Genomic DNA, 13892 nt, shown 5'->3' on the forward strand with positions numbered 1-13892 from the left:
CCCTGCCCTCCGCGGGGCACACAGCCCCGGTGCTGCCCGTCCTGCCCGCGCTGCCCTCAGCTGAGTTTCCCAGCATTTTCCAGCACCTCCCAAAGGCCCCAAATATCTTCTTGCTACGTCTCCGTGGTTGCCAGGGTTTTGAGGATCACATGCAATTCACACACCGCTCTCCCCACTGCTGGTTCACGGCATCAGGAATAAGAGATGACGATGAGCTGATGAATTTAACAGAAAGCTCCGGAGCAGTGATCGGTCCGGGCTCCTTTCTTGGACTGATTAATGCCAAGGAGAAGGAATCGTGTTGGAAAAGGTGATTGATCACTCTGCAGAGGAGCACAGACGCTGCTGTCAAGGGCTGGCCCCGTGGGATTTACGAGCCCGCAGCCGGTGAAGGTTGCGTCCCCAGGGAGCCGCGTGCCGTGGCTCCCACCTGCCCTTGGCTGCGGCTGCCCGCAGGGCCGGGGGAAGAGGGCAGAGGGGGCACAGAAGGGCTCGTGTGCCGGCACTCAGAGGACATGCTGACGTGCCCGGGCGCAGTTTCCCTGCGCCGAGGACAGCTGGCGAGGCTCCCACCTCGCCACGCTCCCGCCTGCGTCTTCCCGCCCCCCCGGCTGCGCCGATCCAGCTGCGCACAGCTGGGTTGCAAACCGCACCGCTGGTCTGAGCTGACTTAAAAGCCGTGTTCTGGAAAAGCCTGCGGGGCTTCCTGCAGCCGTGGCACGCGGGGGTTCACATGCAGCTCGGCACACAAGTGCTGCAGCAACGCAGCTGGGGGCTGGAGTCGGTGGAGGTGGAGCTGGTGCACGTCCACCTTCACCTGGAGGCTTTCAAGAGTGTGTCTTCTGCTCGGTGTTTAGGACAGGGACATTTTCAGTGCCAACAAGTCATGTGTGCCTCCTCCAGCCCCACCATTGCTAAAGTCACAGTATTTTCATATACGTACCCAGGCTCCACGGCTTGCAGGGTCTCCCTTGCGCCCTGCAAGCGCGCAGGCAGCACAGCTCCGGCACAGAGACAGCAGCCTCAGGCAGCAACACAAGTGGGATGCTAATAAATAAATAACTCGGCTCTCAGTGCCAACACCTCCCACCACACACAGAGAGGATGACAGACGAGAGACGCTACTTCTCTCCGGAGTGCAGCGGTGACTGCGCATTTATTTCTGGTTCTCAGAGGGATGCGGGCTCAGCTGTACATCCCTCTGCCGGGAGCGGCTGTCTCTTGCCAAAGATCCTGGCTGTTGTGCTGGAGCGGGACTGCCCTCCCACAGCCAGCAGACTGCAAATTCGTGGTCTGGTGAACTCCGGTCATGTCACATAGAAAGAGCATCTCAAAAAGAAGGGTATAAGGCAGCTCCCAGGCTCTGGCTGGCAATGGCAGTGGCAGATACAAGTCCAAGCCCTGCAAACAGTTTGGGGATGTTCCCAGTGCTTGTTCCTAGCTCCGGCGCCTGCCAGCGACCAGCCCTCGCTGCCAGCGGAGGACCAGGCAGGAGACAAAGCTCTGCAAGAGTGCAAAGGGGAGAAAGATGGGGCTGTACCATCTCCTGCCCATTAGCACATGCGGCTGCTCCAGCCCAACCAGCAATCTCTGAAGTAACGCCGTGGGTATCAGGGGCAGGAAGGGAATTCCCATCCACATGGGTGGCATTTTGCAGCTGCCAAAATGCCCTCCTCGCCAGCTCCCCGGCAGCGTTTCCTTGGTTCAGCAGGATAGGAGTCTGCCAAGAGGAATCAGCTTAGCAAGAGATCCAGGTACCCTGGCTCTTGTCCCAGAGCCCTCCTCGGCGCAGAGCTGTGCTCCAGCCTGGGACGGGACAGGACGGGATGGGATGGGATGGGATGGGATGGGATGGGATGGGATGGGATGGGATGGGATGGGATGGGGAGATGAAAACTGTTCTTTCATGCCTATCCTTAGCAACACCAGAGTTTCTCATAGGTACTTTGCTACTCCAGCAAAGCCTTGGCCACTTCATCCCACAGCTTCCTACGCCATTCCCGGGAATGCCTGCCTGGCCGTGTGGGCGACAGAAGGAAGGGTACCAGTTTCTGGATCCCACAGGTGCCCCCCCAACACAAGGGGGTATCAATGCAGAATCCCAGAGCCCCCCCACGCTCAGCCTGACTCACACAGCATGGAGTACAACGAATAGACACTTCAGCCTCCTCTTTGCGGTGGCAGCCAGGGAATAGCTGAAACAGCCCGGCTCCTGCAAGGCACACGCTTGCCAGGGGGAGCAGCCACCGTACGAGCCCTCCGAGGCTCGTCTGCCAGTGCTGGGATCCTGGGTCTCAGCAGGCGCTTGGGAAATGGGTTCCCAGTGGAGAGGGCAGGATCTGCTGCAAAAGAGGGTGGCTGTTCTACCCAGCGAGCTGCTCCTGCCATCGGGAGGGCCGGGCAGTGACACTGCCGCATGAAAGCTGTTCTGCCCTCTTCACCGCCAGGACCTGGTGTGTAGGGGAGAAACACCTATGAAAGCCTTGCTTCGTCTAGGGAGCTTTGTCAGTTTGAAAGTGACCTTGTCCCAAAGTTTGTTTATGGAGGGGGAAAAAAACTCTGAAACCTGTGCCCAAAGCTTTGGAGACATCTCCCAGGGGAGCCGGTCGGGTATGGATTGCACAACAGCTTCTGGGACAGAGACCACGAGTGGAGGCATGCGTGCGGGGCTGCCCAGAGGAGATATCTGCGCCAGGGACGTGGCCCTGAGACACAGCACTTGTTTTCCAGCCTTCAGGGTGGTGACGACTTTGAGCTCTGGCCAGGCTAGGTTTTCAGACCGTGACTCAAAGAGCAAAAGCTTAGTGTGCCATTCCTGAGCTCCAGCATGTACCCCAGCTCTTACAGGCAATTTGGTTTCTATTTTCTGCATTTCCTAGGGCCCTGCAAGCTTTGGATATTAAGGCTTTTAGATCTCTAGAAGCGCATTTTGCTCGTCTTGGCTGCTTGCTAAAGGACCGGCGAGCAGGCATAGCCAGCCCTGCCACCTCCTCGCCTCCTGCATGCCACCCCAGCAGCAGCATCCTATTTTATTCCACCTTCCCACCCCTGGGCCCGTGCCCAGGACTAGTCCAAATTTTCTTGCCAACACATTCTTTCCTCCAAGATGTTCTGCCAGTCAGTAATGCCCTAGTGTGCTGTCTAAAGGTTCTTCCCAAATCTGTTTTGGACAATTCCCAATATGTAACCCAAGATGACTGCCTGAGCGAAGAAAAAAACATTGCTGGAGGACTGTGGGACAAGGGACACCCCAGTGCCTGGGGCAACCCCTTATCTCGGGGCTTTATCTCCCCCTTGGCACCTCTTTCACAAGCAAAGGTAGGGCTGGAGAAGCCCAAAGGATGTGTTCCAGGTCCCCCCAAAGGTTACAAACCCCTTCACCACCTCCTTCCAGCCTAAACATGGCCTCAGCCACTTAATTTCCAGAGACATCCTTCCATGCAAATCCTCCCCTTCCTCTCCTGATCCCCAGGGAATTCACACGTATACACACTTCCTCTTGGGGATCACAACCCGCACACGTGTAAGGCATTTCACAGCAGCAGGCTGGCGGCGGCAGCGATGTGGACTGGGAACACCAGTGTCACTGCCTCCCCGCTGGCCCGTGCAGCGCTCAGCCGCGGCTCCAGGAAGACCCCACAGGAGCCAACACTTTTGGAGACCCCACAGCCTGGCTCTATGCACACCCCAAAAGCAGAACCCTCCCAATGGGCAGGGGCTGGGCTGGGGCAGGGAGGGAGCACGGGAGAGGGGAGCTGCTGCCGCCAGGTCCCCATGGTGGGCGAGCGGTGGCAACCCCTAAAGACAGCGTGTCCTCACTGCCTGCCCTGCTCTGGTCCCCCAGAGACACCGACCTGTTGCCGGCAATTAGAGGCGGTTAGCAGCTCTTCGGCTACCATAAACATGGACATAATTGCAGCCTGTTCTCGCTCCTGGCTGGGAGGGACCATCTTGCCCAGCTCCGCAATTCCGGAGCCCTCTGCAAATCCCCGCAGGAGGGAGAGCACCAGCTCACTAATTGTGGTAACTTTCCTTCCCTCTCACCCCAAAATACACCCAGATACCAGCACTAGAAAAAAGTACAGGTCCATCCGAGAAATTTTTAGACTCTTCAGAAATGTATTGCAGATTTCATGGTAATCAGTCGTCTCCGATATTTCCCCACAAAGGCGACTGAGAAAAGGCTTTTCCGTAGTGACTTCCCCAGCACGGCCTCGGTCTTTTCCTCGCTCGAGTTTGTCCAAATGTCTAGCTAATTGAGGCTTACGTCAAATATTGCTCATCTGAAGTTAAATCTTACATGCTGAAGGCTCCTCTTTGTTTTTAAATCAAAAGGCTTGTGGCTCCATCAAGGAGCTGAAAGAAAGCCTGGATTTGTACTTTTCTGCAGTTTTAAACATGACACTCTCCCTTTTATTTATTTTCCTTTTTTTTTAAAAACTCTGAAGGCTCAGCAGGCAAGCCTCTGCAGAGGCGAGGGCTTTGCACCGGTGAGATCTGCAAACATGTCTCTTCTTTCTGGAACTTTATTTTTCTCACGGTCTTTGAAAAGGCGAGATCAGGTGATACGTGTGGGATTGGCTCTGTACAGGTGCAGATCAGGTACTGGAGGAGGTGGAAAAACATTACTGTGTATACTCAAAAAAAAAAAGAAAGAAAGAAAAGAAAGAGAGACAGAGAGAAAGAAAGAGCGAGTGAGCACATTTTTGAATAGGCCAGGTCTAGTTCTTGGCAGGATGACTCAGGCTTAGCTGGCAGACTATGGGAACAGGAGTGTGAGAAAGTCAGTCAAGCGGAGGGAAAAAAAAAAGATTCAAGTCCTCAGGCAAAATACTTTTTTATCTTTTTTTTTTTTTTAAAGTAACCCCCACAAACTGTCCAAGCCAGCTGGAGGTAGCCAGCGAAGCGCGGCTGGGCCGGGGCCGAGGGACAGGCACCACCCTGCGGTTTCGCACTCGCCCCACCATGGGAGCGCACGCACCACCGCAGCTGCGGCCGCCCACGCGTGCCAGCGCCGGGGAGCGTAACCCACAACCACCACGGCTTACCTCAGCCCTGCGGCTGCCACCGCGCACCCTTGCCCTCGGCCCCATCCTCCCCTGGGGATCGGCCGGCCGCTGGCCAAGCCTGGCCATGGCGACACCACGGTGACATGTGGGGTGGCAAGGCCCAGACCACCATGGGAAGACCCATACCGCCGTGGCAGGGCCCGTGCTGCCGTGGCGATGCTAAGAGCACCCTGGGAGGACGCAGGCCACCTCAGCGGGGACGAGGGCCAGCGGCCGGCCCCGCACACAGTAGCTGGCCTCTGGCCACCACAGCTGGGCCCAGGCCGCCGCGTCCCGGCCATCACCCCCGAGGGCCGCAGCCCCCCACAGCGCAGCCCGCCCCGAGGCCGGCAGCCGGCGCCCCCCGAGGGGAGCGGGCGGGGCCGCGCCTGCCACGGGCGCCAATTAACCCGGTAATTAGAGCGGCGCTCCCCGAGGTCCTCCTCCCTCCCCCCGCCCCCCCGCGGGGGCGGCGCCCAAGGGGTTAACCGCGGCCGCGCGGCCGCCCGCCCGCCCGCCCCGCGCCATTGGCCGGCGGCCGCCGCGCGGCGCCCAGCCAATGGGCGGGCGCCGTCCACGAGCGGGGCCGCGTGCGGGCGGCGCCCATTGGCTGGGCGCGAGTGTGGGAACGGCGGCGGGGGACGTTTCACACGAGCCGCGCGCGTGCGGCGCGCGCTATAAGTAGGGGCGGCCAAGGGCGCGCGGCACCCGCGCCCCGTCGGCCCCGCTGCCGCCCGCCCGCCGGCCCGCAGCGCGCGCCCGCCCGCCCGCCGCCCCTCCTCCTCCCCCGGTTCCCCCCCCCCCGGCGCCTCTTCTGCGGCGGCGGGCGCTGCCGGCGCGGGCGCAGGATGCCGGCCGACCTGATGGAGAAGAGCAGCGCCTCGCCGGTGGCCGCCACCCCCGCCAGCGTCAACGCGACACCCGACAAGCCCAAGACGGCGGCGGAGCACCGGAAGGTAAGGGCGACCCGGGGGACGGGTGGCGCCGCGGACGCGCAGTGCCGGACCGAGCAGCGCCGGGCGCTGACCCCCCGCCTCTCTTGCAGTCCTCTAAGCCCATCATGGAGAAGCGGCGGCGGGCGCGCATCAACGAGAGCCTGGGGCAGCTGAAGACGCTCATCCTGGACGCGCTGAAGAAAGATGTAAGCGGGGGTACCGGGACCAGGACTGGGGCGAGGGGGCGCGGGGGGGGCTGGCGCCGATGCCGAGCCGGTCTGAGCCACCGCCTGTGCCCGCAGAGTTCGCGGCACTCGAAGCTGGAGAAGGCCGACATCCTGGAGATGACCGTCAAGCACCTACGGAGCCTCCAGCGAGCCCAGATGACCGGTGAGTCCCGGGGGGGGTATGCGGGGAGGGAGGACTGGGGCGGCCCTGCCTGCATCCGGGGGCCTGGGGGCATCTCGCTCCCCGCCTGCATCCTCGGTAGTGAGGGTAACAGGGACACCCGGCTCCTCACCTGCACCCCCGGTACTGGGGGGTGATGGGGGACACTGCTCTGTACTGCTATCCCTGGTCTAGGGGGGGCTGTGGGCTCCCCACCTGCATACTGGGTACTGGGGGGCTGTGGGGGGCACAGTGCTCCCCACCTGCATCCCTGGTACTGGAGGGCACTGGGAGGGCTGCAGCCCTGGCCTGGGTCTGCTCTACCAGCAGAGCTGTGCTGCCCATCTGGATCTGTTTTGTGGGGTGAAAGGCACAGGAGCCCCTGGGGGGACTGTGCCCCCAAGGTGGATCTGCAGTACTTCGGGGCATAGGAGGACTTCTGGGGGTTGTCTGTTCCCCACCTGAGTCCCTGATGCTGGGGACTTGGTAGCGGAGGAGCCATGCTCTCCATCTGGATCCTCGGCACCTGGGAGCGGAAGACATGCTGCCAGAGGAACTGCACTCCCTGCCTGGATTCCCGGCTCAGGGGGGCTGCAGGATGTAACATCGGTGGGCTGAACACCCCCATGCCCTGTGGAGCCTGCTGACCACTGTGCCCCTCTCTCCCCCTGCAGCCGCGCTGAGCACAGACCCCACGGTGCTGGGCAAGTACCGCGCCGGCTTCAGTGAGTGCATGAATGAGGTGACGCGGTTTCTCTCCACCTGTGAGGGCGTCAACACCGAGGTGCGCACCCGGCTCCTGGGCCACCTGGCCAGCTGTATGACCCAGATCAACGCCATGAACTACCCTGCGCCCCCCCCACCACCACCACTGCCACCAGCCGCAGCCTTTGGGCCACCCCTGGTGCCACCAGGCAGTGGTGCGGGGCCGCTCCCGGGCATGCCCTGCAAGCCGGGCTCCGACGCAGCCAAGGTGTACGGTGGCTTCCAGCTGCTGCCAGCCTCCGATGGGCAATTCGCCTTCCTCATCCCCAGCACCGCCTTTGCTCCTGGCGGTGCTGTGCTGCCCCTGTACGGTGGCCCACCCACGGCTGCCACTGCCGCCTCGCCGCCTGGCCCGCCACTTGGCACAGCCGACTCGGTCTGGAGACCCTGGTGAGGGTGACAGGCACTGGACTGGACTGAGCACCGCACCCCGTGCTGCTGGCACGGCTGTACATAGATTATATGTTCATATTGGATTGTGCCTTTGTACCATAGCACTCCCTTGACAGTGTTTCGTGTTTTACACGAGATCTTTTTTTCCTCCTTTCCCTCCCCTTCCTTATGTGACACCAAAGATCGGGGTTGTTTTTTTTTTTTTGAATGCTCTTAAAATAAAAGTGTCCCTTCCATTTTGGAAGGCCTTTGGAGATAAGTTGGAGTGCTGGCATGTGTGCATAGGAGGGTGAGCCCGGCTCCTGGTGCGCTGCTGGCTGCCTGTGGATCACGCTGCTCCAGGGCTGCCTTGTCCTGCTCTCCAGGCTGGAGCTGTCACTCAGAACCCTCTGTCCTCTCTGTCTTGTGACATCACCTGGTCCCCTCTCCCTGCCCCGGGGCAGATGTAATTGCTGCTTCTTTGGGAGCAGACTGGTCAGACTTGTTAAAAAGAGCTTATGTTTGCAGAGCTGGTGAACGCGCTGAGAGAGGCACCTCCGCTCTCCTCCTGGCTCCTGGGGCTGATGGAGCGGAGTACCCCAGGTAAAGCGAGACAGATTTCGGCGTGGAGCCTGACAGCCCAGCTCCCGGTCTAGGCTGCCCGGGTGAGCCTCCTGCCCTGGACCCGGGGGGAGCCCGCTCTCGGCTGCGGTGTAAATCGCGAGTGACTTCAGTCAGTTGATTTAGAGACCGGTGCCTGCCAGCTTCTCCTGTTACAAAAACACCGTCTCCCGGCAGGACAAGCCTGACACGAGTGCTCCTGTCTCCTGGCTGACAGGCTGCAGCAGGCGCTGGGCACCACCTCCACCTGGACTTAAAAGCACAGAGCTGTTCCCAGCCCTGAGCACCAGCCAGGCTTTGCTTGATGATTAATGCTCTGCATGTGTTTTTGATAGAGTTGGGCATTTCCTCTGCTGTTATATGGAAAACATGTGTCCGGGGGAGTGATGTGGGGCTGTGTGGACTATCTCTATAACAGTGAGTGGCAACTGACCCCTTTGACTTGGTCATGCCCCATTTCCAGGCAAGATGCAAACCCTCGATAGAGGTGAGCGGCAGTCTCTGGTTACAGCTTGCATCGCCCTTCTTAACAAGTCCTAACTGAGAGCGGACAGCTTTAAATCGTGCCTGGATCCGCTGGGGGATTCCTTCCAAATCCTGCCGCAAAAGCTTGTTGGATTTTGTCCGGATCAGCCAGGTGCTTGAATGTATCCAGGTGCTGGGGAAATGAAAGCTGGGGAGAGTGCGAAACCAGACAGATTAAACCTGCTGGGGTTTGAATCCCTCCCCAGCTTTTCCCCCCTTCTCCCTGTATATGGACAGAGCCTCCTGATCTGAAAATACTTGGGATGGATTTTGGGGGAGGGGGGGAAGGTGTCTGGGATATGTCTCTGCAGGGTGTACTTGTGAGGATGGGGCCAGTGGCAGCTCTTTTCTCAAAGGGGCTGCAGGTGATGATATCCCTGGGTGATGCAGCTGAGCTTTCCTTCCTTGGTCTCCCAGTGCTTTGCTGGCCTGTCTGTGTTGCCACCTTCACAGTGGCATCCCGCAGCCAGATTTTGTGTGCCAGCCTTGGGAATGTTGGATTTGCTGTCCCTAGGCAGGTGTGTAGCTGTATGGGCTGAGCCTGCCTTCCCTTCCACCAGCCATAGCGTCACCTTTCTGCGCCAGAGGTACCGAGGGCAGGACTGAGCCCACCTTGTGTCCAGAGAAGTGCTCGCAGGACCTGTCTGGGAATTGCACCAGACCAGCTCCTGCTGCTGGATGACCTGCTTGGAGCTGATGCAGACCAGTAACGCATCACCTGTAAGAGCTAAGGCTGTTCCAGCTTAGCAGTCTTCCTTTTCTGCTGAAGCAGTTGGTTTGGAAAGTGAGTTAGGAAAAAGACTGCTGTAGGCCAATGGAGAACATATAGCAGATCCAGGAGCAAAAGACAAGATGAACCTATTTGCTAATGGAGTTTAAATAGCCTAGTATAAAGCAGATACGCTGTGCTTGGACCAGTTTCTCCAAAGCTTTCTGTGTTTACTCTATCCCACAGCCTGTTGACATGAGATCTGCTTGAGTTTGTGAGCTTTGAGGGGATCAGAGCAATTCCCAGGAGCCGTGCTCTTGATGCCAATTCACTGAGCCCGTGACAAATTGGGATGACAAATGCAGGCTGCGGGTCCGTGGGTCATTATGTGCAGGAGTTGCCCTTCAGGTGCAGCAAGTGCCTTCAAACTGGCGCTGTGGGATGAGCGGGCAATGGTATAAAGGAGGGCTGGGGGGGCAAGGAAGGGACAGGGCTGAGCTGCTGGATGGTGGCCTCTCGTTTGCCTGTGACCCTGCGCGGGGCTGTGGAGGACAGATAGGAAAACTGGACTCCATGGTGGCCAGATGGGATGCAGCTCCTGTCAGCTTCCCTGGGGAGGGCTGGAGCCAGGTCTGTCCCTCTCAGATTATGGCTCTTGGGCCCGTGAGCAGTTTGCCACAGCGCGGCGTGTGCGTTTGCAGCCCGGAGAGCACAGAGATGTGCTCCGTCCCTGCCTGCAGGGTACCTGCATGGGGGTCCATGGGTGGTGGACCCTGCCTCGGCCACCACCCTGCCATGCCATGCCCCCCCCCCCCACCACGGGGCTCCCACCCCTGGCTGCCCCTCGTATCCCTGCGGCTCCCTTCCATCGGCCGCTGCTGCTGCTGTCCCGGGAAACCTGTCATTAAAGTCAATTAACTTTTCCCACACTCCTCGCGAGCGGTGTAAAAACCCCTCCTCGCTTCCTCCTTGGCTCTTAAGTGCTACCATATGGCACGGCCCCCCCCTCCCCGCGCCCGCCCTGCCTTTGATTCCAACCAGACAGCCGGAGCTTTATGATTTAAGCCGGGAGAGCCCTCGTACCAAGCCCTGGGCCGCTCTGCGGCCAAGGTGGTTTTTTTAGCAGGCAAGGCTGTTTTCTGGCAGGAAATGAATAGCTCCCAGATGAGCTCAGGAACCTGAGAGGTCGTGAGAAAGGAGCGAACCCCCGGCGCGGTGGCGGGCTGCCAGGCGGCGTGGGGAGCGCGGGAGGGAGCGCGCTGCCGGCACACGAGCCCGCTCCGGCCCCCGCTGGCAGGCGGCGAGGCCGAACGCCGGCAGCCCGCCGCCGCACGCCGCCCGCACGCCTCGGACGGGACCCGGCCCCGCGGCAGCTCGGCCCCCCGGCCGGCTGTCCCAAACCATCGCCCTGGCTCGTGCCAGGGGCCTGCGGCCGCCGGTTGACCTTGGGCTGGGAGCCAGGGCTCCGGCCTGCAGGGATGCATGGGGACGATGAAAAAGCAGCCTGGCAGCCGGGCTGGGATTTGGAGAGGGGAGTGAGGTGGGTTGTCTGGGGGTGCCAGGGCAAGACCCCCTCGGGATCGGCACTGCAAGCCTCCCTGGGGGCTGCACGCCGCGGGGGCGTGAGCGGGTTGGGGATGGCTGCTCTCTGCAGGGAGGACCAGGATGCTCCAGCCCTGTGGCTCCCACCCAGGACACACAACCCCCCCACCCCAGCCCCACAGTGGCGCCGGATCCCGCCCAGACCCAGGGAGCCCGTGGCTTGGGTTTGTGCCGGTGCCTCAAGGCAAGCACCCGCCTTCGCTCTGCCGCTGCCCCTGGGGCAAGGGACGATTTACAGGGGTGACATGTGTTTTACTTAAAACAAGTCAAACAAAAGCGCGGTTTGTTTTGCGGAGTGCAGACTTCCTGGGGGGGTCAGCCCAGACAAATGACTCTGCTCCTGTTCATTAAACATTTGCGGCCAGCCACGCCATCAGCTGGTGCTGGGGACGGCATTCCCGGCTGAGCTGGGACAAACTTCTCCCCTTCCCAGACTTTACAGCGTGAGGGATTTCCGATGCCCCCTGCCCCGACATAGCTGTCCCCCCCCCGGCACAGCTATGCCAAAGCCGTGCCCCAGGGGTACCGGCTTTCCGTGAAGATGCCTTGCAAATATCCGAGGATGGCAATTTGACCCACTGGGAGCAGGCTGGGGGTGCATGTCCTGCCTGCCAGCACCCCAGCAAGGGTGGCACGGGGGCAGTGTGACACCGCAGGGGTGCGGGGCTGGGGGGGGGGGGGGGAGCTGTCCCCGGGGTGTTTGCCGAGGGGGGTGCGGAGGCAGCAGCGCAGGGCAGAGGTGCTGTTGCCAAAGGGCAGCCGCAGAGGTAGGGATACCTGTAATCTGTAACGATTAGGAAGCTGTTTCCAGCCGGGGTTTATTGCCAATAAAGCCAGCTCAGCACAACTGCTGGGGCATTAACTCTTATCCGCCCAGCGGCACCAGAGCCCTGGGCTCTGCCTTTGGGCCCGAGGAGACCAGACGCCCGTGGCAGGGCATGGCACAGCCCTCCTGCGCTGGGGACACAGCCAGCACCCTGCACTGGTGGGATGTGCCACCCCGGCACGTGCTCCCAAAGCCCCCGGCCTCAGGTCCCTTCGCCTGCCGCCCGCCACGTGGGGGGACGCAGCAGGAACCCGGCAGCAGGGGCGAAGTCTCCGTACCCGAACTCCTGAGGGGTTCAGCTGTACAAAAGCCGTGTCCCGCTTAATTAAAAGCAGACCCGCTGTAATGAGCCTGCCAGCACACCAGCGTGGCTCAGGCAGCTCTGCTACAGCGGAGGCTGGGACTCAGCCCCACCATGGGACTGGGACACACGGTGGCCCAGGGACTGGGAGCCAGGGCAGGGTCACCCTGTGACTCCCTGCGAAGCCCCATCTCCCTTTGTGTCCTCCCAGCCCCCCGGGGAAACAGCCTGTCTCCAACCCAGCCTGCTACTCTTAGCACCTCGCCAAAAGTCATCCTGAAAATTGTCTCTGGAGCGGGGTCCTTCCTCCTGGCGCAGGGTCCCTTGCCACCCCGGGGCTGTCGGCTCCCATCGCACTGCCCAGCCGTGCCAGCACCGTGACCGCCAGCGAACGTGCCTGCCCTGCAAGGGAGACGTCCTCCGAGGTGCCGTGGCAGCACCGGGAGGAGCTGCTCTCTGCTTTGGGTCCTCGGGGACTGGGATGGCACGAACCACTCTGGGTGTGGGCACACCGGGGTGCCTCGCAAGAGCCTTTGCAAGGGTGCCCTGTGTTTTGTTGGCCGGTTTTGGCTGCCGAGGAGGTCAGAGGGCTGCCGGCAACAAGTAGAGGCTGCTGCGGCTCTTCCCGCTGCAGAAGATGGGCTGCAGCTCTGTTTTCTGGAAAACATTATGAGTTCTTGAAACCGTAAAACAATCTGGCTGGTGTCTCTCCCTCTGACGTTGGAAATCTGGACAGTGTTTGTACCAAGAGAGGGAGCAGGATGTAGAGACACATGCCGAACCTCACAGTTACGTATCATGCCTGGCTCTTGCTCCCGCAGCCCTGCTGCAGCCCAGGCACAGATAAACCCCCACCTCTTCTGGCAGCGCCGACACATGTACGGCATCTGCCAAATGGGGGAGACGGTTCTGAGCCTGAGCCCGAGCCCACCGCAGCCCAGCAGCATCCTCACTGAGGCTAACGACTGGTATAAAGCAGGACCAAAACAGGCTGATCCTGCCGGGCTCGGGGAACATTTGTCTTTGCAGCTCCAGCATCAGGCTGAGCCCCGTCCCCGCCTCTATCGGCAACAGGCTCAGCTCCAGACCTGGAAGACAACCTGCCTTTGTCCCAGCAGTGAAATGAATCCAGTTTATGGTGGGGGAGAGCAAATGGCCTGTTGCACTCAGGGGTTTAACTGCAACGTGTAAATAGAGAGCGACACCAGAGTCCTTCCCGGCTACCGAGGAGAGACCTTCAGGGCTGCGTCGCAGTGGGTGCTGGAGGGGATGGGGGAGCTTCAGGGTGATGATGCATCAGGACAAACCCTTCTACTAGGCAGTGTTCCCCGCTGAACCAGTCTCATGTATGGTGAACGGACAGGTATATTGGAGCTCTCATCCCTGGCTCTGCATCTGGGAGGGCTCCGGCTGGTCAGCAGCCACACAAGGGTCTCACGGCGAGGACCTTGGTGGCCCTGAGGGATGCCTCCTTTCTCCCTGCAGCCAAGCCTTGCTCCTTGCCATGGGGCTGGCACTGGCTCGTCCCGCAGCACAGAGCTCCCTGTGTCCCTTCCCACGGGGCGGCTTGCTTTCAGCCGTCCTTCGGCTTTCATTGTGCGCGGAAGCAGAGGGACTGGCAGCTGGACAGCCCGGGCTGGTGTTTCTGAGCGGGCTCCAAGCAGCTGTTTGTGCTCGCAGACGGCGCTGGCGCTCGCTGCCTTCCCTGCTGGGCTCAGCTGCGTGCGGGCAGGCTGCAGGCAGAGGCTGTGGGCAGCCCCCTGCCTGTGGCGCTGCCTCTTTGGGTCAGCGCTCCACGGAG

General features: G+C 60.8%; 1 protein-coding gene across 1 annotated transcript; it reads left to right on the top strand.

The window, feature by feature from the left end:
- The first annotated feature begins 5877 nt into the window (after positions 1-5877).
- Positions 5878-7787, top strand: HES1 (hes family bHLH transcription factor 1). The gene is made up of 4 exons (XM_082487157.1): positions 5878-6004; positions 6094-6189; positions 6286-6373; positions 7045-7787. Exons 1-4 carry the CDS (start codon positions 5897-5899, stop codon positions 7527-7529), a joined length of 777 nt encoding a protein of 258 aa, XP_082343283.1. The 5' UTR covers positions 5878-5896; the 3' UTR covers positions 7530-7787.
- The last annotated feature ends 6105 nt before the right edge of the window (positions 7788-13892 follow it).

This window comes from Vanellus vanellus, assembly GCF_965231255.1.
Source record: "Vanellus vanellus genome assembly, chromosome: 8".
In the NCBI taxonomy this organism is placed as follows: Eukaryota; Metazoa; Chordata; class Aves; order Charadriiformes; family Charadriidae; genus Vanellus; species Vanellus vanellus.

Excerpts from the sequence above, each read along its gene's own strand:
- HES1 (XM_082487157.1), top strand. The coding sequence starts at position 5,897 with ATGCCGGCCGACCTGATGGAGAAGAGCAGCGCCTCGCCGGTGGCCGCC. Across the intron at positions 6,005-6,093 it reads CGGCGGCGGAGCACCGGAAG|TCCTCTAAGCCCATCATGGA; the intron begins GTAAGGGCGACC and ends CCTCTCTTGCAG. Across the intron at positions 6,374-7,044 it reads CCAGCGAGCCCAGATGACCG|CCGCGCTGAGCACAGACCCC; the intron begins GTGAGTCCCGGG and ends CTCCCCCTGCAG.